The 19,053-nt window shown below is 45.5% G+C and overlaps 1 protein-coding gene across 3 annotated transcripts in view; it reads left to right on the top strand.

Moving 5' to 3' along the window:
* Positions 1 to 19,053, top strand: part of PTCH2 (patched 2) — a 72,779-nt gene that overhangs the window by 40,850 nt on the left and 12,876 nt on the right. For 2 of the 3 annotated variants that reach the window (XM_083742318.1, XM_083742319.1), the window contains 7 exons: positions 5,198 to 5,387; positions 5,679 to 5,748; positions 6,602 to 6,693; positions 12,220 to 12,415; positions 15,833 to 15,954; positions 17,375 to 17,522; positions 18,053 to 18,469. In XM_083742318.1, the coding sequence (XP_083598444.1) occupies positions 5,198 to 5,387; positions 5,679 to 5,748; positions 6,602 to 6,693; positions 12,220 to 12,415; positions 15,833 to 15,954; positions 17,375 to 17,522; positions 18,053 to 18,469 (1,235 nt within the window). The remainder of the gene's footprint in view (positions 1 to 5,197; positions 5,388 to 5,678; positions 5,749 to 6,601; positions 6,694 to 12,219; positions 12,416 to 15,832; positions 15,955 to 17,374; positions 17,523 to 18,052; positions 18,470 to 19,053) is intronic. The other variant, XM_083742320.1, reaches the window with a different exon arrangement.

The following is a 19,053-nucleotide window of genomic DNA, read 5'->3' as shown; positions in this document are numbered from 1 at the left end:
CCATAATAATAACTATGAAGCTTTAATAACAGATTACTCCAGTATGGTAGCGCTAAATTGGTTGAGAGGAGGTTTTACCCTAGAAGAGGGTTGGAGTTTTCTTTGGGGGGGGAGTTTATTGTCCGCAGATTTTCTCAAGCCAGGTGGGCCCTTAGGAGGAGAGCCCTATCCTGTCTCTTTTAATTGAAGCTCTCTTGGGCCTCCCAGCTGGTGTGGAAACAGAGCAGGGGGCTGCATTTGGGTGGCCCAGCTGGGAGGGAGGAGGTGCCCAGCCCAGCAATTTATCCAAGAGCCTGTAATTATGGGGATAATTCTGAAGGCCTGTTCCACTGCCTGGGAAGCGGCTCTGCTGAACCTAGGGGGAGAGAAAAGGGAGAGACGTGTCAGCATGTGCAACCCAGAACTGAGATAAGTTGCTTTTGTCAACACCAGGTAATTGATCTCCCCTGCTCCTCAGTTACATAGCTACCCATTTCTCAGCTGGGTTAAGAGATGACCCTTGCCTTGAGGGCAGTTGACCATGTAGCCAGGCTGAAGCAGCACTCTGGAATCTACTAGGACTAGGATGTCATAGTGAATCCCAGGGTGTGGCTTGGAGTGGCTTCTCAGGAATGAGAAAGAGTGGCAGGAAATAAAGTCTTCCACAGAATAACCTCGCCATGAAGCTCTGCTCCAGTGCCCTGTTGGCACCGGTACTTTCAGGCATGCTCTTGCACTAGGCTTGCAACCCAGACTCTTTTTGCAAAAGCAAATTGGCTAGGCCCTTTAGACACAAGTCCTGCCGGACGTGCTGTGGGGATGTTCCTAGATCAGCCAGCTCTGGGTTACTGGGCATCTCTCCACTTGGCTCCCAACCAATTCTGCTTTTTCGGCTGCCCTTGTTGGTACCCAGCTCTGCTTCTGTGGGGAGACAGGGAGTGTTTCTGGGAGCATGGTGTGAGGCATCCTCTGAGCCAAAGAGGCCCTGCTAGGGGAGGAGTGTCCTACACAGTTGGCTTGTCTAGCAAGATGGGGCAGTGTAAGTCTGTCGGACCCCACACAGTGCAAGGGCCAACTGATGGGATGGAGCTTGCAGCCTCTCCTTAAAGAAACCTGGGAATCTTGAGTACAAGAAGACCCTAATGTTTACAAGGATGTGGTCCAGTGTTTTCATCCCTGCTGTTCTGGAGATATTTCAATGCTCCTGGGGAGGCTGTGAGAGTGAGATATAGCATATCTGAGGTGTGTACGTGTTCAATGCATGTGGGGTGGAATGAGGGATAATCCAATCTAATACTCAAAGCCAAAGCAGCAGTACAATTGGGAGTTTGATCAGGAGGGAGAGGGACCCTTTGCATGAAAAAGGAGAGGGCTTCCTTTGTTAATTGGAGTAAAAAAGAATTTGCATAGGGCTCCTCATTAACATGCTCACTGTTGCTACCTCGCTGTAGCCCAGAATCCCCTCCCCCAACTTTGTATCAAACAATGCTGCTCTCTCAGTGGAGGGGAGGGGGGTTAAGCAGGAGCAGCTGGGGGGGAGGGGAGGCTGTGGCACATAGAGTGACAGTACCTAAGTTTAACGCCCTCCCCATCAGACAAGAGAGTGCCCCATGTAAAGCATACTTGGCAGCTTCTCTCATTTTGCCTTGTCTTTTCATGTTGCTCCCTGGTTAATTAGGGTGTTGGAATTTGAGGCTTCCTCATTCCCCTTTGAAGCTTCAGATTGTCCTGTTCCAAATTAACCCTAATTACAAGGAATATCTCCCTCTCTTCCCTTCACAACACTTGCAGATGTATTGTCATTTCAGCTCCGAACGTTGTTAATAAATAAATAAGGCTCCCAGTGTCCACTTCCTACTATCACTCATCCTGGGCAATGACAAGAACAAGGTTGTTGAGAGGGTCTCTCTCTCTCTCCCTCTCTGCATATTTCTGTCCTGGCCATCACATGGCACAAAACCATCTCCTGGCACTTGTTTAAAAAGAGGCTTTGTACTTAAAGACCGTCTGATGAAGGACTCCTCTAATTTTTGGGATCCATCTTCGCCTGTGGCTTCAAAGTTTGGCCTGAATGTGTTCCCCACCCTTCCTCTACATTCTGGTTGTACGTGTGGTTTCTCTCCTGGGTGGCCTAGTCAAGATCAGCAGAGCTCAGCATGACTCCTGGTGCCTTGCCTCCCAAACAGCCTGGAATGGTTTGGATTCTGCCTCTGATGCTTCCCTCCCAGCTCTTCCCATCTCGGACAGACGCAGAGTGTCTGTCCCCTCCCTGTGTTCCTTGGCATAGCCTCCTCCCTCACTGGCATCCCAGCTGTTCCTTTGGGGAGAGTGGCGTGGAAACCAAAAGCATGCCTGTCAATCAGCTTGGGTTTATATATATATATTTATAAAAATCAACAGCTACGAAGCATTAAATGAAGAATTTATACTTACAAAAAGTGACAAAATAGCAGGACAGGATCGAATTGTTGAGCTCAGCAGCGAGCTTGTGGTAAAAATGTCTACAAAAACTCTCTCTTACCAAGTTTGAGAAATATAATTTATGATGAAGAACCCAGAACGATGGAAGAGGAGAAGCACCAATAAGCAAGAGAATTATCAGGCTGTGGAATATGTGGTTTTTATGTCCTCATTTTCTGCTTCTGTTAAAAATAAGGTGAGCCAGAGAATTTGAAAAGGAAAAGATAATATGTGAAAAATGTTTTTTATTTTAATATGAACCATATTTGGATAGGCTATCCTGTAGAGCATTCTTCCTCCCACTTGGTGCCCTCCAGGTAGAAAGATAATTTTATTTTTTATTTTGACAAAGTAATAATAATAAATAAATAAATAAAAATGAGCACTCTGCCCACAAGGAAATTCCATTGTAACTTTCCAACCTCCCAAAATTTCAGCACGTCTTGTGATGGTTTGACCCATATATTTTTATAGACTACAACTCTCATCGTCCTTGACCATTGCTCAGGCTGGCTGGAGTTGATAGGAGTTTTAGTCCAACCCACCTGGAAGACACCATGTTGAGGAACGCTATACTAGAGTCACACAGTTGGGAATAGTTGGCAAGCACCCTACAGTGCATATTATGAACCTTCCATTTGTTGTGCTCCACAGCTGCTGCCATAAGACGTACCTGTGTCACAAACTTATTTTGGTTGTGCCCCAGTTTAGCTGTCTATACTCCTTCCTCGTCCCCATCCCTGCTGCTGCCACCATCAAATAATCCTGGGAATTGCAGTTTGTGGTGTTTTCTGGAGAGAGGCAACATGTATTAAACCAGTTAAAGACAGATATGTCCACACACGTTTCGGGAAAATCAAGAAAATGTTAGAAGGCATTGGTGTTTCTTGGATTCTGACCCTCAAGAGACAGCTATGTTGTCATTAGCCCCATAAACCTGAAGCCTAACATTGAGAGTCTTCTGCAATGGCTTGAAAATGGGAGATTGTAGTCAAAACAGAATTTATCTTTGGGTTCAGTAATCTGTCTCTCAGCCTGTGTCTCTGTATCTGCAAAATGGAAATAGTGACAGCTTCCCTCACATGCTTATTTTAAGGATGATTAAGGGAATATCTACACTATAGACCCAAACCAGTATGAAATTGGTTTAACTGCCATGGATTTCCCCCTGGAGAAGTGTGGGAATTGTAGTTGTTTTTGTGAGGTTGCTTTGAGTGCTCAGATATAATCCCTTGAAAAAAACACAATGACCATAAAGATGGTTTAAATTTATAACACAAATTACTTAACAAACTACTGAAGCAATACTGAAGCAATGTAAATTCATTGTCAATTTCCAAATGATATATTTGTTGTTAACTTTATAAATAAAATTTTATGAAGACACGTGCAATATTCCTCAATGATAAGTTTAACCACGGCAAACAAATGTCTCTGAAAGTCAGCTTTATCTGTTTAACTTCCTAGCTTCTGCAGTGTGCAGCCACAGAAGCTTGTGTGTACTTTCACTTTGTACAGAGTGAATGTGAGGCTCAACAGGCTTGGGCATTACTATGACTGAACTGAGTATGCGCTGTAGAATATTTCCCAGAATCCTTTGCTATATAGCTGTTCTGCGGCAGGCAGGCAACTTCTTCCACAACTTGCACTATTTTGTAGCAAAGCTACCATTGGGGCATTCTTCAGACTGGAAGCTTGGGGCACAGTGAATTTGCCCTTGGCATTATTAGTTCACTCATCCCACTCAAAGCCATAAGGGGCAAAAATGTTATTCCCCTTCAGTTTTTAATATTCTGACTACATTAGTCATATTTATATACTTCTTATTGTGGCTTCTGGAGCACCAGGTCAGTTACAGTATATGGTGGCAACTTCCTCTGGCAGACGATGAACTACAGTGGTACCTCGGGATGCGAACTGGATCCGTTCCGGAGCCCTGTTCACATCCTGGACAGAACGTAAGATGCCTCTGCGCGTGCGCATGCACGGGTTGTGTTTCGCCACTTCTTCTCATGCGCGTGACGCCATTTTGACCGTCTGCGCATGTGCAAGTGCCGTGGATCGCAACCCGAAAATACTTATCCTGAAGTGTATTTATCCCGAGGTATGACTGTAGAGCACTCTGTGCTGGTAGCAGCTTCTCAATATGTAGTTTCTCCTTCCACTCACCCTTTCCCTTTCTTTTTCAAAAATAAAATACAGTCCCAGAAGCTGCAATTACAGAGGAAGACTGTGGGGGAGGCAGTTCTTAGCCCTTTCCCTCCAACAGTTGTCCCCCCCCCCCCCCGCCGCCTCAGTAAAACCGCTCCTTGCAAGTTGCTGAACACCTGCCTCCTCTCCAGTAGGATTTTGCTTGTGGGTGGGGAGCTTCTCAAGCAATGCCACTCCTTGAACCCCTCCTCACTTCTACCTCTGCAGCTGTGTTTTGTTTTATGTTTTAAAGATACTATATGTGATCAAGCACAACACTTCACTGTGTCTTTTAATTTGTTTTAATTAATTAGACAACTAACACAGATTGGAATCATCAGTCTACTAGTTAAACCTTCCAAGGGTTGGGGAAATGTATTCTTTTAACCACCATGATATTGTGAAGAAGAATACATGTGTTAAAGGGAAGACCAGACTGCATGATGTTCCCCTGTAGGCCTATTCTCAGTTCTAGGGTCTCTCATGTGAATAAGCGAGGAGCCAAGTAAGAGGACAGAGGTAAGTGGGAGGTATATTAACTTCAGTGTTTCTTTCCCTTTCCCTCCAGAGGGCAGCCGTGTCAGCCAGGAGCTCCGGTACACAAAGGAAAAGCTAGGAGAAGAGTCTCTGTACACACCCCAGATGCTGATACAAACTCCCAAACAGGAAGGTGAAAACATCCTGACCCCAGAGGCCTTGGGAATGCATCTTGAAGCTGCTCTGGCTGCAAGCAAAGTGCAAGTCTTACTTTACGGAAAGTGAGTTTCAAAATGGAAAATCTATGTTACTCTTATAAGAAGAACATACACTTTTTTATGATGGATTAGATGAGGATCTATCTAGTCCAGCATTCAGTTTCTATCAATCTTCATGTGTCTCTGGATGCTCACAAGCAGAGCATGAAGGTTATGGCCTTCCCCAATGTTTGTGCCCAGCACCTGTTACTCAGAGGTACATTGCCTCTGCAGCTTCCATTTAGTTAACATTCCTCTTTCCAGCAATTCTTTTGACTTTTTTTTGACATTCATTGCCTCTGCTTCTTCTTTCAGGTCTTGGGATCTCAACAAAATATGCTACAAGTCAGGTGTCCCCATAATTGAGAATGGAATGATTGCACGGGTGAGTTGCCAAGGGAATGCATGCATCTGCAGGGACAGGGGTTGCACTAAAACCCATAGAAATTAGGTAGATCAGCTGGGGAAAATCTCTTTGTTAGATGGCATAAATAATTCCCTGGGGTCTAGCTGGTTGGCTAGAGAATGGGGTGGGTCTTAGAGAGGATATCCAGGTTGCTATGGGGATAGGGTGGAATCTTTAAAAAAGGATGGTGTTACAAAGGAGCAGCTTCCCAAAGCACCCTTCTGGGTTCAGAGACTTGGACATTTCTGCATAGACTGGACATGCTTCTTTTTGCTAGACCCCTAACCCTGGTAACAATCACTCCTGTGTATCTGAGATAAGAGCTAACTATGAGGCTTTATCTCCCTTCCGCCATATGCTGGGGGAGTAGAAAGTGGAAAGTCTATTTTATCCTCAACTGCTTTCAGTAGTGCCTGACCTTTGGTGATAAGGGTTTTACATCCTGCAATGCCTCAGTTGCAAGAGACTGCTGTCCCCTTAGACAGGTATCCTCAGAATGAGGGCTGCCTGTGGCCCACTGTAGCCCATTTGGCTAGGACAAGTCTTCCAGGTTCTCATATCTGGGATCTGTTTCGATTGAGGGCTTGTATTTGGGATGGTACTATTTGGTTCCCAAAGCCGTTCACTGTTCCAAAAGCCTTCAAGGGAGAGAATGGGGAGACAAGGTAAGTTAAGTTGCAGTAGGACACTGGTTGTAGAGAGGGTAGTCCCACCTGCAGTAAAATTATGTGAGCATTTGGGCAGGTCAAGGTAAGGGACAAAGAGAGCAGAAGAGAACTGGAAAGATGAACTTGTGGTTTTCCTCTGTGACTGTGGCTCTTGTCATTCCCAGATGATCGAGAAGCTCTTTCCTTGTGTTATCGTGACCCCACTGGACTGCTTTTGGGATGGTGCCAAGCTGCAAGGGGGTTCCGCTTACCTCCCGTGAGTACCTGTTTTTCAGGTGTACTTTTCTGCCCTGCTGTGATTGGCCTGTGAGGCCAAGGCTGTGTAGAGGCTGTCTGTAGGTTAAGCATGTATCCAGCACAGGGATTGAGACCTGACATGCTTTTAGCTATTTCTCCTCCGTTCCCTATTCCACAGACTTATCTAGGCTTTAGGAAGTATGCTTGTCTATACACATACACACTCTCACACACTGTCTTCTATCTGAGCACCCCCTCAGCTATTTGAGAGTGCTTTCAAGCTCTTTTACAGGATATGAAGTATGATCATTTAGCATTTTCTTAAAGTGCCCAAAGCACTTCCCTCACTAAACACAATAATAAATATAACAAACTTTTAAGGTAGGGGGGGTCCTATTCTTCCAGTATTAAAGAAGGCATTACTAAAGGCTCTTGCATCCCAGTGTGTTGGTGGATGAGCTGAGATTTGAACTGAGGATTTCCAGCTCAGACATCACACCTCAAACTCTTAACCTCTCGTACAGTGTCCCAGTTCTTATTTGCAGCTAAGCAAGGTCCCAACAAGGAGAAAGACATCTGAATGTAGCAGGAATGTTTGCCTGCAGTCACTGGTCAAGAACGAGGAGTAGAGGAAGAACCAGTCATGATAAGGAATGTACATGAGCCTGCCCAAAAAGATGGTGGCATCTTTTTGTGTTTTCTCAATAATGCTCTTTTACCACTAAGTCAGAGCTGGAGTTACCTGTTTGCCTTTAAGGCCTGCAGGCAGGATTGGCCATGGCAGGTATTGTTAGAAAGCATAGTTGCTGATGATGGAGGGTTGCAAGACTGGTTGCAAAAACAGTTTGTGGCTTCATAATTTTCTTGTACTAATAAGCGATAGGATCTTTGCCTAATAATTGGGTTTCTTGCTTGGCTTGCTTGGCACCTGTGGAAAAGCTTCCTTCCTATATCTGATGCTTCCAAGGTACAGTGGTACCTCAGGTTACATATGCTTCAGGTTACATACGCTTCAGGTTACAGACTCGGCTAACCGAGAAATAGTACCTCAGTTTAAGAACTTTGCTTCAGGATGAGAACAGAAATTGTGCAATGGCGACAGTTTCAGGTTAAGAACAGACCTCCAGAACGAATTAAGTTCTTAACCCGAGGAACCACTGTACTTACCTACCTTTCAGTATTTTTTCAGCGTGCATTATTGCTTGTTTGGGGAAACGGAGACATAGTTCTCATTTTCAGTGGCACATATACTATAAAAGTGGCACCTGTGTCACAGGAAGGAGAATACTGTCCATCTGCTGTAGAATAGCATAATTTGCCAGTTACCACCATAATACTACAGCTTTTCTCCTCTTACCTATTCCACCACGGCATGGCCAACGGGGTTTTGCTTACATCCCCTCCCCTTGTTCTGCGATGCCACATTAGGGAGGGGGTGGTAACAGTTAGTGGGTGGTAGGATAGTCTCACATCCTCCAGCCTGCCCCCACAGAATTTGGGTATAGGTCCACAGCCCCAGCAGTTTCTCCCTGTCCCACTTCCGAACCAGAGGGAAAACACTTTCTCTAGTCTCCTACCCCCTCCCCTAAGTTTCTACTTTGGGGCCAATTGCTTTGTTTTGTTGCTCCTGCTGCCTCGTAATTATGTTTCTATTAAGGTGTACAAAATGGGGGATGGAGGGGGAGAGAGGGTAAAGATGTGGGGACCAGCCCCACTGGAGGCACTGGGGGAGGGAGGGCCAGGAACAATAGCCAGCATTCTTTCTGTTTACAAGTGTGTTTGTCCATAAGGGGCCCTGGAGACTTATGCTTTGTCAGCAAACGGCAACACCACGTATTCTCATGCTAATGATACTTTGAAAGCTCCAAGTTGCCCAACAAATGGAATAGTAGCTTTATTCAGCCTGCTGCTGAGAGAAAGGGGACAGGGAGGGAGGGAGGAGAAAACAGATTTCAGAAAAATTAAAAGAGGGAGGGATTTTAATATCAAACTGCCAAGAATAAGGGTTGGGGTAGGGTGAAGTGTTTTCCGTTGAACTCAGGAGCAGCACAAATGCAAGGTGTGGGGTTTTGTTTTTTTAAGGGAACAGGGTCTGTTTCATCTCACTGAGTTTATCTCATACAAATGTTGGGTGCTATTTGCAGGGTGATTCACTGAACAAAATGGAGAGTTACTCTTAAGCACCCCGCAAAGGAGAGCTAAAGGTTACAGAATTTGAGACTTTGGGTTGCTTTCAAGCTTCCCTTTTCTTTTCCTTTTTTAAAGTAGATGAAATATGGGGTTTTAAGAACACACTTTGCATAACAGCTCAGACTCATGTGCAAACGAAGGCAGTTGGCAAGGAAGCCTGGGGATTTTCTTGCTCTTCCTATTCTTCCATGAAACGTCATGTCCTGGCTCCCTTACTTTCTGTATCCAGTCTCTTGGGTTCCTTGTTTATTTATAATGACTCTCGTATCCCCCCTCCTCCACTGCTCAGAAATTTCACACACACACGTCCCAGAAGTTTTCTTGTCAGTGGCTGGAATGGGGGAGTCTTTTCCTCAGGTCCAGCTTCCGCTTCAGTTCAGCTGAGGGTCTCTCTCTCCCCCCCCCCCCTCCTTTTAACGCAAAGGGAGAGAAAACTTGGGAGAACAAAGGGCAGCAATCTATGGAAAAACAAAAGGGCCCGACTTGGCTCAGTGAAGCAAGAAACAGCAGATAAAAGAAGCTCTCTTTGGGAGCAGGAGCTGGGCTGTTTGGAATGTGGGAATCAGGCAAGGAGGAACCTTCTTGGGACCTGGGGGTTCATGAATGATTGGAGAGTGATTCTGCTCCGAGCATGACAAGGCTTTCCCTGCCCCTGCTCTCCACATCTTGGAGTTTTGCTTTTTCCTTCTGTTTTTAAAAAAAGAAAATAGCAAGCAAAATAGACTTCGCTTTGTGATTCCAGCTGAAAGGACAAAATGCTGCAACTCCCTTCTTCATATCCAACCACTCCCCGCCCCTTCTTCAATTTATATTGGTTTGTTTGGCTACAAACTTGTGTGGAGAGACAGAAAAAAATCCCTAGCAGCCAGCTCTCTAGAAAGAGTCTGGGAGACAAGCTTTGACTATCAAGGCTTTCAGTAATTCGATAGGCTCTGAGAGTAGAGCATGTAGGTCTTCAGGCCCTGATCCTGCATGGACAAGCTCCTCCGATTTTAATGGCTGCACAACAGGAACAAGAACAGATTCTCCCATTAGAATGGGAAAATGAACATGGAAAATCATACCTGGCAAATTTCCTTGCTGCAGAGCTCTTACAGACCCAGAAACTCAGGGGCTAATTACTCCGGGGCTATGTGAGCAGGATTGTCTCTAGCTCCAATCCACTGGGAAGAAGTACGGTTGCTAAGATTATATCAAGGCACTGAGGGAGACTGCAGTCACCTTGCCACTTTCCCTTGCTTCTGTGGCCTCAATGATGCAAGCACTCCATGACAGGAAGTTGAAGACAAGAATGCATGAGAGCACCAGTGGAAGAGTGAGTGGCGTCTGAGGAACTGTAGCTGCAGCCTCAGGGTCGTTGTTGTTGTTTACAGCATTTAAAGCAGAGATGGGGAGCCTCAGGCCCAGGGATCTTAATGCTGCCCTCCAGGCCTCTATATATGGTCCTCATGAATCTCCCTGGGCCACAGCTCTCACTTGCCCTGCTTTTTGGAAATAGGCCTCTTGTTAGAAATTTGCTTCAGTCATGTTAGGAAGATGCTGCATGAATGGCAGTGGAGGAGAGTTGCTGGATATAATCAGACCTGAAACAAGATGCCAGGATTTGTTTGGATTGTAGCTATAACCTTGATCTCAGAGAATGTGACACAAAGCCTGGATCAATTACAATATACTGGCTAATTGAGTTCACTGTCAAATTCTACTCTATGAAGTTTCAAAACCTCCACCCTTTCCAACAGGTACTGGTCTAGGGAAATATCTTTTATCAGTTAATCTCTTGTCAGACCAAGCAGAGGATTTGCCCCCTCGAAAAGTTGCCCATTTGGAAAGTTTACTATAATCAGAGATCCCTTAAAGACGATTCCCCTTTCTGCTAAACTGTATTCCTATCTGTCTAGAGCTGGAATTAATTCCTAAGCAACTCCCTTGTACTTTATACAGATAAAACTAACCTCTATGGCTCACTGTGGCCTTTGGAACCATTCTTATTGCCTCTTCTCTGACCTTTGCCAGTACTTTATATGTTGCCAGAAGCAGTCATGCAAGTTGCTTGGGCTTAGTTCTCTGAATATCTTGTCTCAGTGGTTCTTCTCTCCTAGCCCCAGATACTCATTTTGGTGGGTCACTGACCCTTTCTCACAGTGTGAAGCCAAGGAACATTTTCAGCGAAACTAGAAAGTGACCAAATAATGGAGTTTCCACAAGATTCTTGTGAAATTCACTGTCTCAGGATAATGTTGGGCAGAACTTGGCACAATTTGCCTTTCTTTGGTGGGTAGGGAAACTCTAAGTCTAGTACTACATTTTCAGGGGATGTGACCTTTCCTCTGTAGTACAGCAGATCTGTCATTGCAATGGTTGGAGATGAAGCCTTCCTGGGATAGATCCTTCCACACTTGCTCATTAAATAAGTTGCATATTACAAGGGTTACCCTTTTTGTTTGGGCAGAAGCAAAATGCCTTTTCTCTCATCAAGAAACCTTTTCAATATGTGTATATTATCTAGACATCTATATAAACAGAAAGAATAAAATATGCACATAACAAATTATACTGCTGTGTACATCCCTGTGCACAAATGCATCAGGCCAAGTGTTGGGCATGGAAAATACCCCTCTTCCCTTTCCAGCTTTTGTTGAAAGATTCTCTTTTGCTTCTGGAATACACCCTGATGCCCCTACATGCACATGACCCCAGCCTATGGCACACACACAGCTCTGGTGCTCCCAGAGGAGGCACTGTCCAGATCCTCTGGAGCTGGCACTCTAAACCAGATGCCAAATGAAAGCAGCATGCCTGATCCTGTTATGCACGGGAACAAAAGGAATGAAGCCCTATATCAGCACTGAGCAGACCCCTCCCACCCCCTAAATGAGTCTTGTGCAGCCAGTCAGGGCAATTAACGCCAGCGTGCTAACATCTTGATAGAGGCAGTGCTGGGAGAGCCAGGGCTCTGCATGCAAGGGAGAAGCAGCAGTACACAGGACAAGGGAAATGGACTTAAATTATGGCCAGGCCTAGTATGTGGTGTGTGTGTGTTCAGAGATCTTCCTTCTTGGGGGACAAGTCCATGTTCCTTCTCTAGCCTCTTTATTGCTCCAAAGGAAAATAAAAGCTGCTCAAGTATGCATTGCTGCATAAGTATGATACAGCCCAGACATATGGTCAGGTTTAGCATTGCAAATATTCACACAAATTACTAGCCTACCAAAAAATGTAGTTACCTGCCTACTTAAACATATATGAATTTACAAGCCTCCTCTTAAAATCATCCATTTAATATAATCTGTAATAGGAATAAGTGATGCTATCTGGATATTTTCTTTCCCTGTTAACCCATATTTTATCTCCGTAGGGGCCGGCGCGATATCCAGTGGACTAACTTAGACCCCATTCAACTGATGGAGGAGTTGGGTCAGTTTGCCTCGCTGGAAGGATTCAAGGAGATGCTGGATAAGGCAGAGGTTGGCCAGGCCTATATGGAGCGGCCTTGTCTTGACCCCTTTGACCCTGAGTGTCCTACAAGTGCCCCCAACAGCCAAAGCCGGCAGGTGGGTTTGAGCCAGGCATGTTCCCCAACTACTCAGTGTATTTCCCAAATGCATATGTAAATGAGAAAATGAATTCTCTCAAACAGTATACAAGGGGGTAAATCTGTATGTCTTGACTGTTCTTCACTCTGCAGATGACAGCTCATATAATGGCATACTCTCCAGCAATGAAACATTTGGAACTTTATCTAGCTTTCAACACAGAATAAATATTTTTGTAAGAAAGCACATGGTTTGCATGCAGACAGTGCCAGATTCAGTCCCTGTCATCTCCAGGTAGGGCTGCAAGGGACTCCTGTCTGAAACCCTGGAGAGCCACTGTCAATCAACTTTGGCATAACTGAGCTAGATGGACCAGTGGTCTGAATTCATGTAAAGCAGCATCTTATGTTCCTAAGGAGGAGAGTTCCATTTTATGGATGCTTAGATCTGACATTAAGAGATGTACTAAGACAGGTTGGACAGCTGCACACACAATGCAACCTTCTTATAATAGCCTTTTTGAAAAGGAGAGAATTGTAATATTGCGAAGTGCACTCAGCAGGAGTTCTGCAGAATGGACACAAAATTTGCCACATGGGCAAAGAATTTGGTAAATGATTAATCTTAACTGGGATCACAAGGCTAAAGAGATCTGCAAATTCCATAGATAAATGTGGCAAAAAGTCAAGTGCCATTCAATGCTCCTAAGACATGCTAACCAAATAAAAAGGCAGTTTCCCCAATTGTTATACCTTTTCAAGATACCAGTAGCCAAGGTACCATCGGAGCCAACTCCTTTGCCCCCCCCCAATAAAATATTTGAGGGATCCCTCCCAAGTTGATGGGCATTGCCATTCAAATGGTGTATGCATGCTGCATCTTGTGATCGATTATGCAGGGTGGGGCTTATTTTATTCAAGCTGGCACCCGTGCAAGGTACACACTATATACCATGACATAAGACTGATATAGCCAAAGTAAATGAACATTCTGGCTGCAAAAAGTAGAGCTGATTCTCTGGCCTGGACTCTGGGAGGGGTGGGGAGGAGGCTCGATGAAGTCACAGAGCTCTTCAGATTGTAACACATGTGCAAAGCAACAGAATAGCTTCCTTGTGTCTTGTTGGAGCTAGGGACCTCTTTTCAGGCGCCGTGTGCCCCCAAAGGCTGGATTCACTGCGGGGTCCCCCATTTGGTTAGCTTTGCCCTTCTGCGTCCAGGAGTGTGGGGAGACGTGGAATGCAAGGCAGCGTGCCAGAGAGGCACAGGCAGGAATGATGGTGCTGATCCAGGCAGACGCAGTGCAAGTGCTCACCAGCAGGTGGTCATAGTTGGAATGTGTCCCAGAACAGATGGCAGCTTCGGAGCTTTTGGAAGGTGGGGGGGGGGAGAGAGAGCAGTGTGTGCGTACACACACGGAGCACATATGACCAAGGGCAAGCACAAGGAGCGGGAGGATGGAGTTGCAGCCATAATTCCACATTTCCTGGCTTGAAAGCCAGACTGTTATCATTATGGCTATCCAGTTTCTCTCGCTGCCACCACAGGAGCAGGAAGGAGATGCCTGTAGGATTGAAGGGAACACCCAGTGTGCCTGTGGGCAAGCACACGCACACACAGGATGATATAGTCAGAATGGATTCTGCAAACTCCTCAGTCAAATGCAAATAGACACTATGATTTATATGCAGAAAAGCATAGTAGTTGCCTGCTATAATACCGAGTCTTCTTATATTTCTTTTAGTTGGATAAATATTATCAAGCATTAGCTGAATTGAATTCATCCATCTGGTATTGTCCAAATGGGCTTGTTGTTGTTGTTGTTGTTGTTGTTGTTGTTGTTGTTGTTGTTGTTATCCTTGTTGGCTAAAAATGTGGCACTGCTGCTTTGCAAAGTAGATAGTTAGATAGTATGTGAAGCCATGATTGGCATGCTTTATGAAAGTGCTGTCCTCCAGCTTACAAGGTGATAGGAATTTTCCTGCTTTTCCCATTGCTTGATGCTTGTCTTATGACTGTGTGGGTGACTCACTGGTGATTGCAGGGCGACAGAGCCAGACTGTTTTTGGGTCCTCATTCTATGAGAATACCTAGACCAGGGGAGAACTGATATGGAGCACTTTCACATAAAAGCTAGAATCTATCAGATCTCTTTAGCTCTGCCTACTTTCCCTGCACAGAGGGTTCCAGGCATTATGATAATGGTGGCAATGCCATATGGCATGTCGCCGTCTTCCATCCTCGGCAATCAGGGAGGCATCAGGCTGCTCCAAGGAGTAGTTATTCTGACAGTTGTTAGTAAACCTTCTTAATTGTTCCAGGCCAATGTCACTGAACTGAAATGTGGATTATTATTGTCAGATGTGAGGTTACATAGCTAGGAGGAGAATGGATTATTTCCAGAGAGGATCTCAAGCCTTGCCCATTATTGTTAACCAGCAGAATATGCAATATTATTATGTTTACGTATGTGGTGTTTGCTAAAAGAGAGCTTCTGTCTGTTGTCTGCCTTTCAAGGGCATATGCGTATGTAGGGTCCCTATTAGCAAGGGACTGACCACCCAGGGTCATGACTGGAGGGCAGGTTTAGCCCCCAGTCCAACATTGTCCCAAAGGGCAGAACTTTACTTTTCTCCACAGAAGAGGACATCAGCTATTCACTAATGGGCGATGGTAAAGAGAAGCACTTGGGCACCTCATTGGTGTTTGGGCTACACTAGCTCCAGCCAGTGATAATTAAGCCTGTTCCTATTTGTATAGTTCCCTATAAGGTTCAATTTCTTGGTCACTCCTGGATGTGACAGAATGCTGGAATAGTGTTACGGAATAATGGGAAATATTCTTTGTTTTGTTTATAGAGACATGGATTGTTCTAGTAGCATGGTTAATGTCTAAAGTGCTTTACATTTTTTTCATTATTCTATTTCCATTTATTGGATACAAAACTGAAGCTAATAAATGTTGACTTTTCCAAAGTGCTCAATGAATTCATGGTTGAGCAGGAATTTAAACCTGTTTGGGTCACTCAAATTCAATATTCTGTCTGCTAGAGCAGGCTGCCTGTCCTACTGAGAATTTCGTGCTTGTGTGTGCGGTTTTTGTTTTGTTTTGTTTTTTACATGTGACATTTGCAGAGGAGCAACATTTGCCCTTGCTTTCCATTTTTTGTTTTGTTTTATTAGCCAGCTAGTCAGGGCTATAGCATATAATCCCTTAGTCTTAAGCAGAACAGTTCTGCTTCAATGGTAGTAGTAGTAGTAGTAGTAGTAGTAAATGTACACAGTGCACAAGTCAGAAGTGTGCAAAGATACTTCTTCCTCCATGAAAAGCAGGAGATGGGGCTATAGTGGTGTCCTTCATATGCATCTAAAATACCTGTGCTTATGTCTGGAGTTTATGCTGCTATTTTACATTCCATTCTTGTTGTCTCCACCAGGAACCAGACATCCCCTCAGAGCTCACAGGTGGCTGCCATGGCTTCTCACGAAAATACATGCACTGGGAAGAGGAACTGATCCTGGGTGGCACTGTGAAGGATTCCCAGGGCAAACTGCAGGGGTAAGTGTGTGTTTGTGTGGTGTGTGTGACTGTCAAGTCAGAGGTCTCTGGCCAGGAATAACTCAGTAGCTAAGGAATTCTTTATGCAGAGCAGATGGCTTTTCCCTGCAAGCAGGGCCAATTAAAAAGGATGGACAAAGTCATAAATGTTGTGTTTGAATGGTGAGGGGAGAGGACAGTGTGGCTCCTGGGAAGTGCTTGGACTCTCGCTGCTACCCCTTTCACAGTTGGGGGTGGTAGTAAACTGCCTCCTGAGCCAGCTTGTAACTTGATGCCACTGAGGTTCATATTCTCGTGGGTGCATGTCCGCGACCTGACCCTAGGAGCAACTGGCTTGGGCATTCCTAAGCCATGGGATTTATGTTGATCCCTGAAGCTCTGGCTGCCATCACCCCTTGCCTCCCGAAGCCACCTCCCCCCACCCCAATTCCTTCCAGCTGCCGTGGATGCTGGAAGACACAGCACAGACACCTGCTTGCAGCAATCCGCAGCCCTGATCCTAGAAAGGGGCTCAAATGCACATTGGGAAGTTGATTCCACACAAGTCTGCACTGTGCTGGCACCTGCACTTATCTGTTCTACAGGTTGCCATACCTTCTGTTTTGGCATGGTGGGGCACGTTCCGCATGCTGGTGGGGGCAGGGTCATAATCGGTGTCAGCTTTTGAGAACCATTGTTCTTCAGAGGGGAATTCTTGTGTCCCTGAACCCTTCCATATCTCACAAGGCAAAGAGATGCAAAAATGGCTAAGGAATGGGCAATAGATTGAGGACAAGGGTTATTGCTGCTATACATCGCTTTGCTTTGGTTTTAAAATCCCATGCAAGGAAGCAGTCAGAAAATGGGAAGCAGCCAGAAAATGGGAGAAAAGATCCTCACCTTTTAAAGTTGGAAGGCTCAGGCAGAAGGAAGAGATGTGCTTCTGATATTACAGGGAGGTGCATCTGCAGCCATTCCCAGCTCTAGAACACAATACATGCAGGCTTTTCTTGTTGTGTATAGTTGGGATGTATATATGGTGAACTTTCTATGCAAATCATCTGCTACAATCACAGGTCTGCTGGGAAAGCTTATTGGTTTTTCTCATGTTTTGTGTGGTACCGTTAGTCAGTGACTTGTTTTCCATGGCAGCTGATCGACATGGCGTGCATACCTTTTGCATACCTTTTTGATAGGGGTGGCTAGCCACCTGTTTCAATTGAAAAAAGCCCCATAAGTAGGCTTGTGAAAGAGCAGTGCACAGAATGAGGGCTGACTGTGAGATAAAGAAATCAGAAATCAGGCTTTGGGCTTCTGCCTTGAGCCTGGGCAGTGGGGGCACAATGGGGCCTAAAGGCTCTAGTTCCAGAGCTGAAAGGAGTCCTGCCTCCTTGCCTGTGAGTAGAAGGGTTGTCTCTCATCCAGTTTCTGTTTCCTGCAGAGCCGAAGCCCTACAAAGCATGTTCCTGTTGATGAGCCCACGACAGCTCTTTGAGCACTACCGGGATGACTATGAGATACACGACATCAGCTGGAGTGAGGAGAAGGCAGCTGCTGTGCTGGAAGCCTGGCAGCGGGAGTTTGTTGAGGTGAGATGGACAGGTTGGTTTGTGGCATCTGTGTGGGAACTCCAGGGCTGCATGATGCAGGTGTGTGCAAGGGTGAAGACATAAATGTGTCTACAAAAGGCTGAAAAAGTGTGTGCGTGGAAGGGAAGATGCTAGAAAGGTGATGGGCAAAACTGCATGCAGGTCTGTCAGTGAGGAGCAGAATATTATGTAGGGCTGCATGCAAATATGCATCTGCCAGTGTAAAAAGGTTGGATGCCACCATGAATGCTTACGAGCATGTAGAATGGCATGAAAAACAATTTATAGGGTGAAAACATAGCCAGTTGTTCTTGAATTGAGTGTATGGACTCTGTACAGTTTTCTGTCTTGCTTGGTATTACTACATGGCATGTATAGCAGCATATAGACTCCTTCATGCCAATGAGCCTTCATGCCTGTGCCTGGCATGTAGATGGATCCTGTGGATGCATTTATGTATGTGAGAAGCATCCCAGCCACTGAGATGACTCTTCTCCTCCCAGTATCTCATGAGTCTTGCTTCTTTGCAGTTGGCCCAGGAATCCCTCCCTGCGAATTCCTCCCAAACTATCCATGCCTTCTCCACCACCACGCTCGATGACATCATGAAATCCTTCTCAGATGTGAGCGCCATCCGTGTGGCTGGCGGGTACCTGCTGATGGTGTGTAGCAGCTTCTTCCCTCTCCTTCCTCCCTCCTATTCCTTTATCTTCCATTGTGTACTAAAGCATAGCTTTTCCATCCTTGCCTTTCTTCTCATTAATTGCCGTCTCATTCTCCTCCACTTGCAGCTGGCGTATGCCTGTGTCACCATGCTGCGTTGGGACTGTTCCAAATCACAGGGTGCTGTGGGCCTGGCTGGGGTTCTTCTGGTTGCCCTTTCCGTGGCAGCAGGACTTGGACTGTGTTCTCTGCTAGGAATCTCATTCAATGCAGCCACGACCCAGGTAGGCCACATTTTGGAGAGGTCTGCCTTCCCTAATGACCTCCCTTTGTTCTCCATCAATTTCCCCTCCTCTTTGCTCAGCAAGCTGGAGAACTGTCTACCCTATCAATTTCTTAGGTTATGCAATGCTGAGGTTATGTTCTGCCTCTCTATCCCTGCTTGGCATTAGAAGGTGCTGTGTTGTAGAGAGCACTTGACTGTTCCTGATGCTCCAATGACCATTGTGCTGCCTTCAGCAATCAGATCACTCTAGCTGCCTACATGCTGTATCTTGTTCAGAAGTTCCAGAGGAATATACGATACTGTATATTCCCTAGCAGCTGAGTTTTTAAAAAAGAACAACTGTCCATTTGTACCAAGGCAGGTACAGACTAGGAGTATGCCACAAAGAAAGCCTCAGCTCAGGTGCCTGCAAGGCAAGGAAGGAGCCTAATAAACCAGGTGCAGGTGACTCAAATATATGTTAGCAGAAAGCAAAAGCCCGCCAGAGTCACCAACCAACCTGACTTTGGTTAACATGAGAATCATTTAGAGCCTGAGTATAACAGCAAAAGGAAGAATTTGTGGTACTTTCCAGTCACAGTT

This window comes from Podarcis gaigeae, assembly GCF_964106915.1.
Source record: "Podarcis gaigeae genome assembly, chromosome: 6".
Lineage (NCBI taxonomy): Eukaryota > Metazoa > Chordata > Lepidosauria > Squamata > Lacertidae > Podarcis > Podarcis gaigeae.
This window is presented reverse-complemented; position numbering and strand designations above follow the sequence as displayed.